This window comes from Hemitrygon akajei, chromosome 12 (assembly GCF_048418815.1).
Source record: "Hemitrygon akajei chromosome 12, sHemAka1.3, whole genome shotgun sequence".
Classification (NCBI taxonomy): Eukaryota; Metazoa; Chordata; class Chondrichthyes; order Myliobatiformes; family Dasyatidae; genus Hemitrygon; species Hemitrygon akajei.
This window is the reverse complement of record NC_133135.1, coordinates 62,299,991-62,320,984: the sequence shown is the minus strand read 5'-3', so window position 1 is coordinate 62,320,984 and position 20,994 is coordinate 62,299,991. Positions and strand designations below refer to the sequence as shown.

Sequence of the window (20,994 nt, the reverse complement as noted above, 5' to 3'; positions counted from 1 at the left end):
TGGGAAGCTTTTAAAAACTTGCAGAAGGAAACTAAGAAGGTCATTGGGAAGGAAAAGATGAATTATGAAAAGAAGCTGGCTACTAAAATCAAAGAAGTTACTAAAAACTTTTTTTTTTAAGTATACAAAGGGTAGAAGAGAGTCGAGGGTAGATATAGGACCAATAGAAAATGATGCTGGAAACATTGTAATAAGAGATGTAGAGGAACTGAATGCATATTTGCATCAGTCTTCATAGTGGAAGACGTCTGCAGTATACTGGACATTCAAGAGTGTCAGGGAAGTGAAGTTTGCGCAGTGAAAATTATGACTGAGAAGGTGCTCAGGAAGCTTAAAGGTCTGAGGGTGGGTAAATGTCCTGGATCTGATGGAATGCACCCTCGAGTTCTGAAGGAAGTAGCTGGAGAGAACGTGGAGGCATTAACAATGATCTTTCAAGAACTGATAGATTCTGGCATTGTACCAGGATGACTGGAAAACTACAAATATTACTTCACTATTTAAGAAGGGTGGGAGTCTGACATCAGTGGTTGGGAAATTGTTGGAGCTGATTAGGGATGAGATTAGAAAGTACCTGGAGGCAAATGACAAGGTAGGCCAAAGCCAGCATGGTTTCCTAACAGGAAACTCCTGTCTGACAAAACTACTGCAATTTTTTGAGGAAAGTACAAGCAAGGTAGACAAAGGAGATGTAGTCGATGTGGTGTACTTGGATTTTCAGAAGGCCTTTGACAAGGTGCTGCACATGAGGCTGCTTAGCAAGATAAGAGCCCCTGGAATTACAGGGAAGTTACTGGCATGGGTAGAGCATTGGCTGATGGGCAGAAAACAGAGAGTGGGAATAAAGGGTTCCTTATCCTGCCTGACCGCCGGTTCCCAGGGGTCGCTGTTGGGACCGCTGCTTCTTACAATGTATGTCTACGATTTGGACTATGGGATTAAGGGTTTTGTGGCTGAATTTGCTGGTGATACAAAGATAGGTGAAGGAGTGGGTAGTGTTGAAGAAACAGAGAGCCTGAAACACAATGTTGGAAGGTGTATGGTCATGCACTTTGATGGAAGAAATAAATGGGCAGACTATTATTTAGATGGGGAGAGAATTCAAAATTTGGGAGGATACCCTAAAAGTTAACCACCAGGTTTGAGTCGGTGGTGAAGAAGGAGAACGCAATGTTGGCATTCATTTTTAGAGGTATAGAATATAAGAGCAGGGATGTGATGTTGATCTATAAGATGCTCGTGAGACCACACTTGGAGTATTGTATGCAGTTTTGGCTCCTACTTTAGAAAGGATATACTGACATTGGAGAGAGTTCAGAGAAGATTCACAAGAATGATTCCAGGAACAAAAGGGTTACCATATGAGGAACATCTGGCAGCTCTTGGGCTGTATTCCCTGGAGTTCAGGAGAATGAGGGGAGATTTCAGAAACATTCCAAATGTTAAAAGGCCTGAACAGATTAGATACGGCAAAGTTATTTCCCATTGTAGGGAAGTCTAGAACAAGAGGCACGACTTCAGGATTGAAGGACATCCATTTAGAACAGAGATATGGAGAAATTACTTCAGTCAGAGGGTGGTAAATCTGTGGAATTTGTTGACATGAGTGGCTGTCATTGGGTGTATTTAAGGCAGGGGAGTGGGGATGACTGGAAGAATTGAATCAGCCCATGATTGAATGTCAGAGCAGACTTGATGGGCCAAATGGCTGACTTCTGCTCCTATATCTTATGGTCTTGTATTCAAATACATGCTGTCGTAATGGGTTCCAATTGTGAGAAGCTACTCAAAGGTAACCTGCACCCCGAAGGAGATGTGGATTGTGGATGGAGAAGGTGATAAATTTCAACAATGACATTCGAATTGAAGCACAATTTCTCATTGAGAATGTATGGAAGAATGCTTCCTAAACCGCCTGAATTGTTAACACCTCCCTCTTTCTCCCCTCCCCACTCCATAGCACAGACATGCACTGCATGACCTCTGCCTATTCTCCCGGTCGGGCTACATTTCAAATCTGTAGATACTTCTAGCTCTGGCTGGGGTAACTCTATGGATAAAAAAATCACGGTTACGGTGCCCTTGACAATCAGATTCAAAGCAGTCCTTGTCCATCTCCTTGACTGGAGTTATGGAGAAAACATCGGTGCTTTTGCTGAAGAAGCTTGTAGTCTTCTTTGAGGTCTAGGTAGGAGAACTGTTTCTTGAACGCAGGATCACTGCTTTCTTCCCCTCCTCCTATCGGTTGTTATATTCTGTTTATTTGAGCAGTCGTGCTGCCTTTCAGGATGACTGCTACCAGTGGCACTGGCCACACCATGCCCTACATACTTACTGTAACAACATTTAACAAACTCTATAGCGTGTCCAAGCTTTTACACTTTTTTTGATTACACTGACAGAAATCAGCACTTCGACTTTCTTAGAAATTCAAGGATAGTTGGCAAGTTACCAAACAGTCTACAGACTACTGGTTGCATCATGCCATAATCTACCAATTCAAACATACAGGAATGCAGAAGGCTGCTGTGACTCATCCCAGTACATCAATGGCCACATCGCAGCCCACATTTAGAACATTTACACAAGGCACTGCCACAAATAGATAGGATCTGTCATCAGTGTGTCCACTCACAGTTCCAATCTAGCAGATTGGAATTAAATTTAGAATCTAGAAATTAAATTTCCTGACGACACTACATTGACTGGCCTAACCTCAAACAATAACGAAGTGGCCTACAGGGAAGAAGTCATCTCTCTGTCGCAGTGGTGTCAAGAAGACAACCTCTCCCCCAATCTCGTAAAATCAAAGGAGCTTGTTGTGGATCGCAGGAGGAATGGAGATGGGCTAACCCCTATTGATATCAATGGATCCAGGGTTAAGAGGGTGAACAGCTTGAACTTCCTCGGCATCCACATCACTGAGGATCTCATGTGGTCTATACGCACCAGCAGTGTGGTGAAAAAGGCACAACACCGCCTCTTCCACCTCATATTGTTGAGGAAGTTTGGTATGGGGCCCCAAATCCTAAGAACTTTCTACAGGGGCACAATTGAGAGCATCCTGACTGGCTGCATCACTGCCTGGTATGGGAACTGTACCTCCCTTAATCGCAAGTCTCTGCAGAGAGTGGTGCAGACAGCCCAGAACATCTGTAGTTGTGAACTTTCCATGATTCAGAACACTTACAAAGACAGGTGTGAAAAAAGGACCCGAAGGATCATTGGGGACCCGGGTCACGCCAACCACAATCTATTCCAGCTGCTACCAACTGGGAAACGGTACCGCAGCATAAAAGCCAGGACCAAAAGGCTCCGGGACAGCATCTTCCACCAGGCCATAAGACTGATTAACTCACACTGATTTGAGTGTATTTCTGTTCCATTGACTGTTCTACTTATTATAAATTACTGTGATTGCACATTTAGATGGAGGTGTAATGTAAAGATTTTCACTCCTCATGTATTTGAAGGATGCAAGAAAAAGTCAATTCAATTCAACTATTCCACCAGCTGGGCCACACCTTCTCGCTACTACCATCTGGCAAGAATTACAGAAGCCTGAAGTCCAATGCCACCAGGTTCAGAAACAGCTACTTGCTCACACCCATTGGGGTTTTAAACCAACCTGCACAACCCTAATTCTACCTCAGCAATGGAACACTATAGACCTCTTGCTCTACCATAGACTTCTCTCTGATCTTTTAAAGCACTTGTCTTGCAGTCTTTTCTTTTCTTCACTGTTGTATATAATGTATGCATAGCTTATGCTCTGTGTGTTGTCTGAATCTACATGCTGAAAGCAAGTTTCTCACTGTACCTGCACCTCACCAGATTAGTACATACGTCAATAAATTTGACTTGACTAATAAATGACTACTAAATTAAATGTAACCAGTGACCTCTTTAAATCATAAACACAAAAGACTCTGCAGATACTGGAAATCCAGAGCAACACACACAAAATGCAGGAGGAACTCAGCAGGTTGGGTAACATCTATGGAAATGAAAAAACAATCAGCATTTCGAACCGAGACCCATGTCCAGCCTGGGAACAACAGGACAAAATGCTAGATTAAAACGATGGGGGGGGGGGGGGGTGAAGGAGGACTAGCTAGAAGGTGATAAGTGAAACTAGGTGTGTGGGAAAAGTAAAGGGTTGGAGAAGAAGGAATCTGATAGGAGAGGAGAGTGGATCATGGGAGAAAGGGAAGTAGGAGGACACGGGGTAGGTGGTAGGAGAAGAAGCCAAAGTGGGGAATAGAAGATAGAAGGGTGAGGGAAAATATTACCCATAGGAGAAAGCAATATTCGTGCCATCAGATTGGAGGTTACCTAGTCGGAATTTGAGGTGTTGCTCCTCCACTTGAGAGTGGCTCCATCATGGCAAAAGAAGAGGCCATCAACCAACATGTCAGAACTGGAAGGGAGGCAAGGATTACAATGGATGGCCACCGGGAACGTCTGCTTTTGGCGGTTGGAACAAAGGTGCGCAGTAAAGCAGCCCCCCCCCCTCCCGCTGTACAATATAGAGGAGGCCACCCTGGGCGTACTGGATATAATAGGCAACCCCAACAGGTTCACAGGCGGTGTTGCCTCACCTGGAAGGACTGTTTAGGGTCCTGAATGGAGGTAACAAAGGTGGTGAATGGGCAGGTGTAGCACTTTGGCCACGCAGGGATAAGTGCCAGGAAGGAGATCGGTGGGGAAGGACAAATGGACAAGGGAGTCACAGAGGAAATGATCCCTAGCGGAAAGTAGAGTGTGAAGGGGAAGCAACACATACAAAATGCTGGAGGAACTCAGCAGGGCAGACAGCATTTATGGAAAAAAAGTACAGTCAACATTTCAGGACAAGACCCTTCGGCAGGACTGGAGAAAAAAAAAGATAAGGAGTAGATTTAAAAGTTGGGGGAGGGGAGACAGAAACACAAGGTAATAGGTGAAACCGGGAGGGGGAGGGATGAAATAAATAGCTGGGAAGTTGATTGGTGAAAGAGATACAGGGCTGGAGAAGGGGGTCTGATAGGTGGGGATAGAAGGCCATGGAAGAAAGAAAAGGGGAGCACCACAGGGAGGTGACAGGCAGGCAAGGAGATAAGGGAAGAGAAGGAAAAGGGGATGGGGAATGGTGAAGGAAAGGGCGGGGAAGGAAGGGCCCATTACCAGAAGTTCAAGAAATCAAAGTTCATGCCATAGGTTGGAGGCTACCCAGACAGAATACAAAGTGTTGCTCCTCCATCCTGAGGGTGGCCTCATCATGACAGTAGACAATGCCATGATTTGACAAATTGGAATGGGACTGGGAAGTGGAACTAGAATAGTTAGCCGTTGAGAGATCCCGCTTTTTCTGGCGGACAGAGCGTAGGTGCTCAACGAAATGCTCTCCCAATCTATGTTGGGTCTCACCGATATACAGGAGGCCTCTTTCCCATTCCAATATGTCAATCCATGGCCTCCTCTACTGCCCCCCGCCCTTTCCTTCACCATTCCCCATTCCCTTTTCCCTCCTCTCACCTTATCTCCTTGTCTGCCCATCGCCTCCCTCTGGTGCTCCTCCCCCTTTTCTTTCTTTCCTGACCTTCTATCCCCACCTATCCGACTCACCCTTCTCCAGCCCTACATCTTTCATCAATCATCTTCACAGCTATTTATTTCTTCCCTCCTCCTCCCGGTTTTACTTATGACCTTGTATTTCTATCTCCCCTCCCTCAGCTTCTAAATCTATTCCTCATCTTTTTCTCCAGTCCTGCCGAAGGGTCTCGGCCCGAAACATCGACTGTACTTTTTTCTATAGATGTTGCAGCATTTTGTGTGTGTTGCTTGGATTTCCAGCATCTGCAGATTCTCTCTCGTGTATGAGGGGAAAGTTTGGTGCTTGGTGGTTGAACCCCTTTGGAGATGATGGACGTTGCGGACGATGATGCAGAGGCTCATGGGGTGGTAGGCAAGGACAAGAGAAACTATCAACGTTAAGGCAGTGGGAAAATAGGGTGAGCGTTCTCTGAAAGATATCTCTGATGTCCTGGAGAGGAAAACCTCATCCTGGGAACAGATGTAGTAGAGAAGAAGGAACTGAGAAAAGGGATTAGCAATTTTACAGGAGACAGTGTGGGTAGAAATATAGTCAAGATAGCCGTGGGAATCAGTAGGTTTATCTCCAGAGAAAGACACAAGGAGATCAAGAGAGGGGAGAGGTGTGTCAGATATGGACCAAGTGAACTTAAGGCAAGATGGAAGTTGGAGGCAAGGTTGATGAAACTGATGAGCTCAGCATGAAGCAGCATCGATGCTATGTAGTGGATGAAGAATTGGGGAGCATTAACAGGGAAGGCTTGAAACACAGATTGCCCTACATTGCCAACTAAAACATAGGTATAGCTCGAGTCCATGTGGGTGCCCATGGCAATCTCCTGACTTTGGAGAAAGTGGGAGGAGTTGAAGGAGAAATTATTGATGGTGAGGACCAGTTCTGCCAGACAAAGGAGGGGAATTGTTGTTGAGAAAGAAGCAGAGGACTTTAAGGTCTTGATGGGGGACAGACATGTATAGGGACTGGACATCCATTGTAAAAATTAGGCAGTCAGGGCCAGGGAACTGAAAGTTGTTGAGGAGATCAAGAGCATGTGAACTATTGAGGATGTACAAATAAACTCTTCTTGGACTTCCATCTGGATACAAGTATCGATCATAACTGGTGGTTCAATGACAAACTCCACCATCTTCATCAGAGGATATAGGTGGGAAGATTGAGAGCATATGATTGATCACTTCAAAAACTTGCAATTCCCTAGCTCTGACCATCTCATTTTCACCACGGATGTCCAACTGATAACAATCACATCTGATCATTTCATGCTACCCTCAAAATTTTCCATTAGATAGATCTGTTCTTAGAACCCTTTTAGAACAAGGCCTTCAAGTTTACGTTGTCTCTTTATCCTGCAACCAAAACATAACCTTCATTATGCTGTGTGATTCAGTAACTGATTTCTCAGCACTGCATTTCATCTCAGCAAGTCATGGTTCACTATGCCTCAAGTATCTCAACTTAATCATAAAACAGGTTGCGTAAATTGAAATACAATCAGTAACGCAGGGAACTGAATTTACCCAAGCCTTATGGAAGATTTGTATTTGAAAATTTCTTCAGCACACCAGCCTCTTGGGCTCCGAGTTCAGATATCATGAAACAGAAAAATCTTCTCAACTTACATCTGGAATCAGTGTTTCACCAATGAGCATTCCAAACACATCAGTAAAAGTGACAGGCTGTCCTGAACTCTTCTTTTTCCACAGGGCCTCAACGTATCGTCTGACCTTCTGAGGAGTCAGCAAAAACATTGGGTTGTGGCTGACATTTTCCATCAGCTCTTTGTTGATTTCACCAGGTCCTTTTTTTGGAAAGTCCGGATGAGAATATAACATTGACATGTACCTGATTGAAGGGGGAGATGTGGAAGAGAATAATTTAAGAACCTTTTAGCACTTCCATGTTTTCCTTTTTTTGCACTGGTACTCTCTACCTGGCAACCAAGCCTTTCCATAGAAAGAAAATTGAACACCAACAGTTATTCCTCAATATCCATTAAGATGTACACAGCATGTCATGGCAATTTTTGGCCTTGTGAAACTGCAGATTTTGGTAGTAAGCTGTGGAATTTTTAGTTGCCAAGTTAAATAATATGATGATAATTCATATCAAATCTGAAACAAGTGAAAGAACAAAATTAAAATGCCCAATAAATATTCTGGGTTTCCAGCCATATAATATTCCTTAGTCACCAGTCATAAATTGCTCTTTGAGAATCCTATCTGTACTCGTGACCATCTTCAAAAGAGTAAACTGCCAATAGCTAACATAATATTTCAAGTTCATTCACAATCTTTGTATGGTTCCATGGAAAACAGTCGAACAATTTATTTTTGCACGTGACATGTGTTCCTAAGTAACTGCATAAACACTACCAACATGAAAGACAGTATTATGATAAGGCATCAGTCTTATCCCTCGTCTTAGCTACTGAATTAAAGCCAACAACACTGTTTTCTGTCAATGAATCTACCAGGATCAGCTAATTTAGCACAGGAGTGATCAAGCCTGGATACAATTTGACCAAAATATCCTTCAAAAACACACATAAACAAAGGACACTTATTTAATTGGCCATTAAGAGAGACTCAATAAATCTATCATGTGAGTTTTATTAATACTACCAAGAGAATACTTCTTTGTACGGAACTTACCAAGTAGAGCCAGAGAGTCCTGCGATGTAAGTTGCACAGTCAAAGACTCCAGATTCCATCAATGCCTTCATTACACCTGAAAGACCGACCATCGCTCTAAATCCTCCTCCAGAACCCAAAATAGCTATTGTTGGCACCTGAAAAATAACCAAGTGTTTAGCATTGTGGCCTCTTAAGCTATGGTTCCAGAGAGACTGCCAGTTATGAGCCTCACATAGAATGGAATATTTCTGCTTTTCATCCAATGGATTGCTGGCATATCTGACTTCAGTCTCCTGAGGCCTAATCACCAGTCACAGATCACTCTACAGGATGACTGTGGCAGCCATTCCTTCAGCCGAAATAGTCTGCAGGTCAGTGACAGATTAATGTGGCCACAGGGATCACAGAAGGGATGGATGTAAGGCCTGGTTTCAGTCCAGCATCATTTGGCCTAATGCTGCAGGGCACACAAACATAGCAACTTAAATAAAGATCACTGCAAGCCCTTTTAGCAAATGCATTATTGTTGATTTAGCTTTACTCGAGATTTGAGCTGGACTGACAGTGAAGGACATCTGTCATGGCAAACTCAATCTCTAATGGTTCATGTGAATGTTTCAAATATTGTGTTCCAAGTCATTTCTGGATTCTTATCACATCTGGACTATTCTGCAGTGTTGTAAAGTGGATAGGATGTACTCAACTAATGTTAGCCCAATTACTGAATTCTAATTTGCATTAAACCAGGGGTTTCCAACCTGGGGTCCTTGGACTCCTTGCTAATGGTATTGGTCCAATGCAGAAAAATGGTTGGGAATCCCTGCATTAAATTATCTAACAGTTCCTGCCTGCATAATTTTAACATAAGCAAAGTGAACCTACTTCTCCTTGACTGTACTGTGGGGCAGACAACTTAAAGACAGAATAATACAAAGGCTATATGAAGATAATAAGAGACAGCCCTTCACAGTCCCAAGGTGGAACTGGATATAATTTAAACTGGTTAAAGATATACTGGAGACATTGTAAAAGAAAAATCATCTTAGTTTTATTCAGTAATTGAATCATGGTTACTTCACACAATTTTAACATTCTATAGGCTTATCTTTCTTCATAGGCCATTTGAACAAGGAGCAGCTGGGAAAAATATTAATACAACTTCAGGTCTTTTGCGATTGGGTTGGGGAAATGGTCAAGCCAGATTGTAAATGCCAATTATGGCCTTTTGTTAGAAGTCTTGCCTTAGACTCAGGAGCCTGTTGGGTCCAGCCCCAGATGTGATCACATAATTCAACTTCAATGAAGTATTGAACCTTTGGAGGAGCTTTGAGTAATTGTTTTGGGATAATGAAACCAACTTTAACTTAATTGAATTCAATGAGATTTAAGTCAAAACCTGAATTTTAATTTGCACTAAACCATGGCCTCTTGGGAGGCCTGAAATGATCTCAGAGTTCACTTGGAAGAGCGGGGAAATTCTCCTGGTGTCACACCCAATATTCATCCCACAACTGAGAATAAAAGAAAAGCATTTGCTCTATTATTTCAAATGCTATTGCATCACTTGCATGCCAATAGTAACAGCAGCTTAAAAAAAATTCAGAGCCTGGGGTAGAAACAAGGAACCAGATCCATTCACCATAAAGCATATTGGAACAAAAAGTGAACTATCCCCATTTCCAGATTGATAAAACACAATAAATGTCAAATATTAGACTTGGTCCCCTAATACAAAGTCTTCAACAACAAACAGTTCCCTCACAAGCTGACTGTTTACCTCCCGGATTGATTGTGGTGCATTCATGGAATTCTCGGGGCCCAAGAGCTTCTTGATTCCCTCCATCACATTTTCCCTCCTCTTCTGCCTGAATGACTTCTCCTCATCACACAGTGCCATGCTGAATCGAAGATCAACTGAAGAACTAGAAGGAAATTAGGAATGATTGCAATGAAATGTAATAGAAAATATATTACAGTGTTAGTGGGAGTTGCAGCACAACCTTTTACCATATGGATAAAACCATAAGAATCAGACAAACAATGTTAAATTTTCCCAGACAACAGATGCATTTTTCATCAATTTTTTTAATGAAAATAAATATTTATCTCTTGGCGGCTAGAACATAGAAAAATAAGAGATGAAGTTACATATTCGCCTCCTCAGCTGATTCTTGGCCCTGATACCATACAGTGGATTCTGGTGAATTAGGACAAATTGTGTCCTGTACATTTTGGCCCAACTAAGCACCTGCTCCAATTAGCTGACGTTTCATGGAAATAGTTAAAAATGTATAAAAAAAGACAAACCAATTTTAACTGAGTAACAAACTATGCATTTAAATGAAATATTAAACAAATTAGAACACCATGAATACTACTATATTAGAAAATTGTGCTTTAGTTCCAAATAGCTATTGATGGAAGAAATCATCCAGTGTATGTGGCCATGATCTTTTGATTAACTGTAAATGCAAACACTCAGCGCACACACCTAATGCAGTTAATGGAATGCCTTCATACCATGCCTTTTGATTGCATCTTCCAAATCTTCACTTTCATTGCAACATTCAAGATGATTGTCATACCTTCATATTCTTCCTGTTCCTAACTTACTGAATTAGTGAAATCACTAAATTTTCCACTCTTGGCTATTCCTTGCATCTCCAAGCCTGAATGCTTGAATCCGCATTGAGCAAAACAATTCTGTATTGCCTTACAGCTTGTTACTCTCCAAATATCAGTGACAAAAATCATTGATTTTTGAATGCAAACACAAGCAACTGACACTATTTAAAAATTGTTCTCTTTAAGCACAGTGTGGTGTCTAATGACCACACAAATGCACGCGACTAATGCTAGTTAGAAACTGTTCTGCAAGTTTCCTGTCCAAATTAAGTTGCATAGTGTACCAAATAAACAAAGTGAATCCCGGCTACTTTCTCGATTAGTTTTTGTTTCTTAAGAGTTGTCTAAATTAGGCAGCTACCCTGACTTACCAATAACCCAATTAACCTGAATGCAATGCATTACTTTTCTCTCCCCATACCCTTTGATTTCTTTGCTGCCAAGAAATATATTTAGTGAGTTTCTGTGATAGTTTCACAAGTTCACCTCAATCTACGTCAACAATTTTTTCCTCAACTCAGTGCTAAATGTATCCTCACTCTGTAATCCTTTTCCTAAACCACAACGCCACCCCTGCTCCGCCAAGCCAGAGGAAACATTCTGTTGAGCTTTCAAACTTTGTTTATTAAGACCAAGTTAATCAATCTTTCCTCAAGCAATAGTTTGGCCATCCCAGGAATCAGTCTGGTGAATTGTCGATGCACTCCTTCCATGGGAAGTTTATCCTTCCCTAGCTAAGGTGACTAAAACTACTCCAAGTCTGTCCTCAGCAAGGCCCTGCATAATTACAGAAAAACAATCCTTGCTCCTGCACTTAAAACCCCTTACAATGAAGGCCATTATGTTCTCAACTCATTCTTGATGCCAAAAATCAGTATTTTCAGCATTCCTGTTCTGGTGTTCTGGGTATGCTTGCCAAATGCCAGCCACAGGAAGAATGAAGCAATGACCTCTGAGACCACAGAGCTGAAAGAAAAGTTTTACTGGAAAGGAACAGAATAGGCTCTGCAACATGAACAGGAATAGAAAGTAGTCCAAGGGTTCAAAATAAAACAAATAAAATTAAGATACATGCTAATAAGTCTTGCAAATAAAATCAAGGTAGCAAAAGAGCAAGACAAAAATATTGATTAGTTATTTTAACACAGGGCTTTTTAAACTCTAGAGACTAAGGAAGGTATTAGAAGAAAATATCTAATATTCTCAACATTTATAATGAGTGTGAAGTATTGCTTCACAGGCCTGAACAGAGCATAGTAGAACAGAGAGACTTTGGTGTGTACATGCATGTGTGCTAACTCCTGGTGGAGTCGTCGGGGCGCTGTCATGACAAGCTTTTTGCACCGATCTTTTTGGTGATTGCTCATCGTAAGACGTGCCTTGGGCAACTGAAACCTGGCGGAGCCCACCCCTCTCCAGGTTTTTTTTTACGAGCTCGAGTTGCTAGCTCGACACTCAACCCAGGCACGGATGGAGAGTGTGCAAGGGAGCCGGCCGCATGCTGATAGCCACTACACCACCAGCCGGTACTTTGGTGTACGAGGACATAATGCCCTTAAAGTGGTGATGAGGGTATTTGGCACACTTGCCTTAATCAGTGAGGGCACTGACGAGAAGTGTTGGGGAGGTACATTACAACTGTGCAAGGCATTGGTGACACCACACTTGGAGTACAGTATTCAGTTCTGGTCACCTAGCTAAAAGACAATGTTATTAAGCTGCAAAGGGTGAGGGAAAAAAATTAACAAGGATGTTACTAGAAATTGGAGGGCGTGAGTTATAAAGAGAGACTAGATAGGCTGGGGCCTTCCCCCCCCCCCCCCAAGGAATATAGAGATTGACATGTGGGCATTTAGAGATATACAAAATCGTGAGGGGTATCGATAAGCTGAATGGTCACAGGCTTTTTAGTGAAATCTAAAACTTGATTTAAAGTGAGAAAGGGAAGATTTATGGGGAGCCAAGGGGAAACTTTTTCCATACAGACTGGTGGGTATGGGAAACAAGCTGCCACAGGAAGAGTAGAGACAGATACAATTATAACATTTAAATGACACTTGAACAGATACCTGGATAGGAAATTTTTTGAAGGATATCATCCAAATATACTATGTCAGGTAGGCATGGATGAGGTCAGCCAAAGGGCCTGTGTGGTAGCTGTACACCTCTATGATCATGACTCCATGTAATGGTAGTTCGTAAAGATAAACAGAAAAGACACTTTAGTGATACTCACAATTAAACAGAAGTTCCAGTTTGAAAGAACTTCAGTGTGAAGGAACTAAAAGGGCAGCTAATATTGGCTCCAATCAAAAGGAGAAGTAATAAATCCATGGGATTTTATATCAGATAGTGAATTATTTACTTAAAAATACAATAGAAAACCACAAAGGGAAAAATTAATAAAGAATAACACAAGGAAAGATTTAACATGGAATTTAACACGATGAACCTCACTGAATTATTTAGACAAAGTAACAAAGAAATATTCATGTAACATTGCAGGTGTACACATAATGTCTTGGATATGGTATCTCATGGTGAAAAGACTAAGATTAGAACACAAGGAATCACATAATAAACAGCCTCCAGAGATACATGTTGATTTGCTTTGATAGGACATATGCCACTGCTTCAAATATAATTTAACTACCGGTATTAGCATCATCTAAAGAGGGAACCTGTTTTCAGTTGTTGAGAAAGGAAAAAACTGAAGACATTGGAATCTGAAGCAAACAAGATACTGGAAGAATTCAGAAGGACAGTCAGCATCAATGGAGGGAAATAGTGGGAGCTATCCAGAGCCACCAGTGATAGGTAATGTCTTAAGGATTGATGAAGAAAATGACGTCTGAGTGATGGCCAGGCCACAGTCATGCTGGATTGTTCCAGCAGTGCCCTACAGGCAGGTTGGCAGGCATGACAATATCAAAAGGAGGGAATTAATAGATACATAACTGAGTATAGGATTATTTATTAAAGTCAAATGACAGAAATTGGAAATTTATTGAAGTTCTGACATATGAGAACTTCCAACATGAGCTGCTCGAGGGTTCAGAACTGAGGACTCACTTTTAGTTCAAAATGTTGTTGCTTGTTTCAATTGTTTGCATGATTTGTGTTTTTTTTTCTTTTCTCTCGTGCATTGAATGCTGGTCTTTTATTTTTATTTTTTATTCTTTTTATCTATTTAATTGGCTTATTTCAGGTTTCTTGCTTTGTGGCTTCCTGTGAGCAAACAAATCTCAAGGTTGTATAATTTATACATTCTTTGACAATAAATGAATCTTGAATCTTGTACGATCTGAGGAGAACAGGCAATAAGTGTTTGGATGAAATACTCTGGCGTTAGTGGTAGGAGGTTTACCCAACCTTGAGCCAAACCAATAAAAAAAAAGTATTCAAACTTTCCCAGCACAGATAATTTGGCTCAGGAAACTTTGAAAACATTCCTATTAAAATAATCTTATAACATTTCACAAACCTTTAATACCAATATACTGCAAACAACAAAGGTTAGCAACATTGGAATCTGCTTCTAAAAGCAGATACACTATGAGATTAAGAAAGTAATTTCAGTTTGGAGGATCAGCATTTCAATTCAAAGAAGCAATCTGAATGAATCAGGCAGCTTGTCACCAGATTTGGTTTGTAACTGGGGAGTTGCCATGTTGGCTGACTCATTGAGCTCAGACAGACTTTGGAACATGAACAAATTAGAATATGCTATGTTTTTTTTTTAAAAAACATATTGCAAGCTTCTATAGGAGATTTGACTGCATCTCAGGAATAACATTGTCATGTCCCCTGTAAAGACAACATAAATCAGCAGTCAGATGAAGGTTCTTGAACTACAACATTTAATTTCCCTGAAGTAGTTCCAGTTCCACATGCTTCTGGTGCTGTCAGGGAAATGGAGTGCATGCAGCTCTTAAACACAGCCAGACCAGAAAAAAAAAATCTTTCTCTGGATCTGAAAGATTTTGTTATGGTATAGAACACAGAAATTACAACACTGTTTCTTTGAGCATAAGCAGATAGAACATAGAAATCTACAAGTACATTACAGGCTCTTTGGCCCACTATGCTGTGCCAACCATGTAACCCACTCTAAAAATTGCCTGGAATTTCCCTACCTCAGACCCTCTTTTTCTGAGCTCCATGTACCTATCCAAGAGTCTCTTAAAAGACCCTATTTTATCCACCTCTACCACTTTGCTGGCAATGCATTCCATGTACCAACGACTCTGTCTGAAAAACTTACTTCTCACATCCCCCTTGTGCCTACTTCCAAGCATCTTAAAATTATACCCCCTTGTGCTAGCCATTTCAGCCCTGGGAAAAGCCTCTGGCTATGCGATTAATGCCTCGCATTATCTTATACACCTCTATCAGGTCCTCCGTTGCTCCAAGGAGAAAAAGCCAAGTTCACTCAAACCTATTCTCATAAGGAATGCTCTCCAATCCAGGCAACATCCTTGTACATCTCCTCTGTACTCTCTCTATAGTATTCACATCCTTCCTGTAAGTGAGGTGACCAGAAATGAACACAGAGGGGTCTGACTAAGGTCTTGTAGAGCTGTAACATTACCTTGATTGATCCACAATCAAGAGGTGGCAAAATATCAATTGTAATGCTTTTGTTACATTTAATGATCCAGTGTAAATTCAACCAGGTTCTAGCTGTGCTTCACCCTTCTGCAAATCCTGTGGTTGGCATACTGTGAAATTCTGTGGGGAAAACTGAATCTTTTGTACTCTTAATGGATGGTTAGTAGTCACTCACTGAACAATGTTGTGAAGATTGAAACCCGATAACAGAGACTGAGGGGGTCAACAGAGCAGTAAGGCAAAGAACAGTCTAATGTTTGTCAAGATAAAAAGCTAGAGATCTGAATTTTAAGTTAGGCAGAGAACAGAATACAGAGAGGGTAAAAACAAACACTCTTTTGTAATACTGTTTCCAAAGCCGTGACTTGTAATTCAATAGGCAATTAGTCTTCTGCAGTGTAGAATGATGCAAAATGTTTATTCATGTCATCTACCACTTCCTTAACCCCTATTATTACCTCTGATATGATGGTCTGATATCTGTTCTCACCTCTCTTCTACACTTACGTATCTGAAGAAACTTTTGGTATCCTCTTTAATATTATTGGCTAGCTTAATTTTGTATTCCATCTTTACCTTCTAAATTACTTTTTTTCAGTTGCCTTCTGTTAGTTTTTTAAAGTTTCTCACTAATTTTTGCTCTATTATATGACCCTCTTTGGCTTTGACTTCTTGTTAGCCATGGTTGTATCATCTTTACTTTAGAATATTTCTTCCTCTTTGGGATGTATATATCCCATGCCTTCCAAATTACTTCCAGAAATTCCAGCCATTGCTGCTCTGCTGTCATCCCTGTCAGTGTTCTTTTCCAATCAATTTTGGCCAACTCCTGTCTAATGCCTCTGTAATTCCTTTTACCCCACTGTAATACTGATACATCTGACTTTAGCTTCTTCTCAAATTTCAGGTCAGGGTGAATTCAATCATATTATGACCACTTCCCAAAGGGTTCTTTTACCTTCAGCTCTCTAATCAATTCTGGTTCAGTGCACAATACCCAATCCAGAATAGTTGATCCTCTAGTTGGCTCAACCATGAACTGCTCTAAGAAGCCATCTTATAGGTGACCTAGAAATTCTCTCTCCTGTAATCCACCACCAACATGATTTTCCCAATCTACCTGCAGATTGAAGCTCCCCATGCCTATTATAACATTGCCCTTTTGGCATGCATTTTCTATCTCCCATTGTCATTTGTAGGCCACATCCTTACTGCTTTTTCTCCTGTGTCATTTCTCAGATGGCTGGATTTTTCCACTAAGGCTTAGACACAAACTCCATCCTCTCCTTATGGACCAGTGAGTTCATTCCTGATCCACAAAGCTAACCCACAGCACCCTCCCCAGCCCCCATGACCTTGACCACATCACCTTCAATGCCCTTGCACGGCTTTGCACACAATCAGCTCTTATCCCAAAGCCCTTTATCAGCCTTCTGGAGTTCCAATCAGCAATTCCTGGTCCTCCTCTTCACCCCCAACTGTTGTGACCACTTATCTTTTCACCAGTAACCCCAGGTCCTGTCTCACTATCCCTGTAGGAGGAGAAATTTATCGTCCAAAAATGTGTAATGCCTATGAATCACATTGACATTTTGTGGCCTTTAGCACTGCCCTATATTAGACAGTCAATAGGTCCGTCAAGTTACTCTATTTATACAATATTTTAAACCGCATTCTCCAATTTCCAGGACTACATTTTAACATTTTGAACTGTATTTTTAATGCATTTTTGCAGCTTTTTGTTTCAGGTTTTCTATCTGGAATATCGCACCTTATTCTCTCTTCTCAGAGACACTCCCATCTTCCTTCTCCATTTGACTGTGAATTTCAATTTCACTTTGCAATGCCTTTTCCTCTACCTCACTACCACTTCTTCCATATCCTGTTCTCGGACCCTCTCTGATTTCTTTCCACATTCCTTTTGCTGCTCATTTTTCCTGATTTCCTTAATGACATCTCCCATCCACTCCATATGAGTAGTTTTAAGGTTGCAACAGAAGCCCTCTGCCCAGACTGTTGTGTCAACATTTTAACTTACTCCAAGATTGATCTAATCCTCTCCCACGTAGCCCTCCAATTTTCTTTCTTCCATGTGAGCCTCTTAAATGTCCTTAATGTACCTGCCTCTACCATCATCTCCAGCAGTGTGTTCCATGCACTTAACACTCTGTGTTAAAAAAAACAATCTCTGATAACCTCCTATACTTTCTTCAATTCGCCTTAAAAATGTCTTCTCATATTTGCCATTGCTGCCTTGTTAAAAAAAAATGTTAGCTGTCCACTCTACCCATGCCTTTTAGCAAGTTATACACCTCCAATCTTTCTTCACTTCAAGCAGAAAAGTCCTAGCTTGTTCAATCTTTCCTCATAAGACTCATTCTCCAACCGAGACAGCATCCTGGTAAATCTTACCTATGCTCTCTCAAAAGCTTCTGCATTTTTCCAAAAATAAGGTGACCAAAACTGAACACAATACTCCAAATGGCATCTTACAAGAGTTATATAGAGCTGTAACATTACCTTGCGCTTTGGAATTCAATCCCCCATCAAAGGAAGACCAACACAACATATGCCTTTTCAACTACCTTATCAACTTGCACAGTAACTTTGAGTGATCTGTGGATGTGGGCTTCAAAATCCCTCTGTTCTTCCACATTGTTAAGGATTCTGCTGTTAACCCTGTAGTGTCCCTTCATTGAACCTCCCAAAATGTATCATTCACAGGATTTAATTCCATCTGCCACTTCTCAACCTGGCTCTTCATCTCGACAATGTCCTGTTGTAACCTATAGAAACCTTCTGCAGTATCCACAACACAAACTTACTAACCCACCCTTCCATTCCTTCATTCAAGTCATTTATAAAAGTCACAAAAGAATAGGGGTCCCAGAAATGATTCCTGCGGAACACCACTAGTCATTGACCTCCAGGCAGAATACACTCCATCTACTACCACCCACTACTACCACCACCCACAGGCAATCTAATTCCCAATCCACAGAGTCAAGTTTCCATGGATCCCATGCTTCCTGATTTTCTGAATGAGCCCACCATAGGGAACCTTGTCAAATGCTTTACTAAAATCCATATACACATCCACAGTTCTAGTTTAATCAATTTGTTTTGTACTTCCTTGTAGTCAATCCAGCTCATGAAACATCACCTGCCCTTCACAAGGCAATGATGACCATCATAAATCAGACTATGCTTCTCCAAGTGCTCATAAATCCTGTATCTAAGAATCCTCTCCAATAGTTTGCCCACTACTGATGTAAGACTCACTGGTTTATAATTCCCCAGACTATCCCTATTACATTTCTTGAACAAAGGAATAAGATTGGCCACCCTCCAATCTTCTGGTACTAGTCCTGTGGTGAGTGGAGACACAAAGATCATCACCAACAGCAATGCAATCTTTTCTCTTGCTTCAAGTAGTAAGCTGGAGTATATCCCATCCGGCCCAGGGATTTATCTACCGTCATGTTTTTTAAAAGTTCCAACACTGCCCCTTTCTAAACTTCAACATGTTTCAGCACATTAGCTTGTTCTACTCTAATGTCACCATCGTCACAGTCTCTCTCACTGCTGAATACTGAAGCATAGTATAGTGGATTCCAGTTAATTGGGCCATCTGCTAATCAGGACAGCCTCTTACTTGGGACACTATGCCCCTTTAATGGGACAGGAGACTGTTGCTAACTAGAACTGTTCCTAACTAGAGTCAGTCACACGCAATGTGAGACTATTAGACTCTATACCATATTTAGAGTGAATAATTTTTAAAATAGTATCATTTGTGTGTGTTTGTGTTCAAAAAGCAGTGATTTTTTTTCCCACTAACAGTTGGCAAGAACAAAATGCAGTAAGACAATTCAGAACAGTTTTGCTCACTGTGTTTTCAAGCATCAAGGCTTGGAGATGCCAGAAATGGCCAGGTATGAAAATTAAATGATTTAATGGCTTCAAAAAACTAGAAACTATGAAGAATTTTAAGGTATCAGCAAACATCTTGAATGTTACAATGAAAATGAAGATTCAGAGGTTGCAATAATTGATAGCCTTGTATAAAGGCAGTCCATTATTTGCACCAGCTGTCTGCACTGATTTTGCTCATTTACAGTCAATAAAAAGAACATGGAAGCATACACTGGATGAATTCCTATTATTTGATAAATATTTGGAACTAATACAGTTTTATAGTACTATAGCAGTATTGGTAGTGTTCTGATTTGTTCTGCATTTCAATTAAATACATAATTTGTTATTCAGTTAAACAGCAGTTTACCTTCTTTATACCTTTTAATTATTTCCATGAAACTTTGACTATTTGGACAGCTACTTAATTGGGCCAGAACGTACTGGTCCCAATTAACTGGAATCCACTGTATTCATTAAGGGTTTCCCATCCCTTCCCCGATTTCAGACAGCTTTCCTCTTTTATACCTCATTCTAATCATCCTCCTGTTCTCTTTTATGCGTAAAACACCTTTGCATTTTCCTTTACCCTACTCGCCGAGGCCTTTTCATGTTCCCTTATAGCTCCATTCTTAAGCTCTTTCCTGGCTACCTTATAACTCTCAAGAGCCCTGCCTGATCATTGCTTCTTAAACCTTAAGTATGTTTCTTTCTTCCTCTTGATTAAATGTTCTACCTCTCGTCCAGCATGGTTCCTTCACCCTACATCTTTTCCCTGCCTCAATGGGACAAATCAATCCAGAAGCCCATGCAAATGCTCCCTAAACAACTTCCACATATCTCCTTAAGAACACCTGTTCTCAAGTTGTGCTTCCAAGGTCCTACTGAATAGCATTCCCCCTCCTCCAATTAAATCCTATCCTTGTCCAAATAGTCAGTGAGTTGTGGTCACTCTTTCTGAAATGCTCTCTCACTGAGAAATCTGTCACCTGACCATGTTCATTGCCTACTACTAGATTCTGTATGGACTCTCCTCCTGTTGGCCTGTCCACATATTGTGTTAGGAAGCCTTCCTGGACCACCTTCAAATTCAAACCTCTTATACTTTCAAGGTGCCAATCAATATTCGGGGAGTTTAAGTCACACACGACAAAACCTATTACTTTTGCACTTTTCCAAGATCTACCTCCCAATCTGCTCCTTAGTAACACTGTTGTTATTCTGGGACTTACAAAATACTGCTAATAGAGTGATTGCTCCCTTTCTGTTTCTGATATCCACTGATACAGTAGAAGATCTTGCCATGATGTCCTCCTTTTCTGCCTGTCCTTCCCAAAAGTCTCTCTACACATTGTATCTACCTTTACACCAACTGCTTCATCATCTGACTGATCACTCTAGTTCCCATCTCCATGAAAATCTAGTTTAAAACCTCCCAAAAACACTACCAAACTAGCCCACAAGGTCATTGGTCCCTCTCGAATTCAGGTGTAACCCATCCCTTTTGAGCAGGTCCTAACTACCCCAGAAGAGATCCCAATAATCCACAAATCTGAAACCGTGCATCCTGAACTCATTCTTCAGACATATATTTACCTGCCATATCTTCCTATT

At 41.1% G+C, this 20,994-nt stretch overlaps 1 protein-coding gene across 6 annotated transcripts in view; it reads right to left on the bottom strand.

Moving 5' to 3' along the window:
- The window catches only part of LOC140737090 (cytosolic phospholipase A2-like), a 240,955-nt gene that overhangs the window by 52,006 nt on the left and 167,955 nt on the right, over nt 1–20,994 (bottom strand). For 5 of the 6 annotated variants that reach the window (XM_073063260.1, XM_073063261.1, XM_073063259.1 and 2 more), the window contains 3 exons: nt 10,007–10,151; nt 8,248–8,384; nt 7,216–7,438 (listed from right to left, as the gene is read on the bottom strand). In XM_073063260.1, coding sequence (XP_072919361.1) covers nt 7,216–7,438; nt 8,248–8,384; nt 10,007–10,151 — 505 coding nt within the window. Of the gene's footprint in view, nt 1–7,215; nt 7,439–8,247; nt 8,385–10,006; nt 10,152–12,923; nt 13,026–20,994 lie in introns of those variants that run through there. The other variant, XM_073063263.1, reaches the window with a different exon arrangement.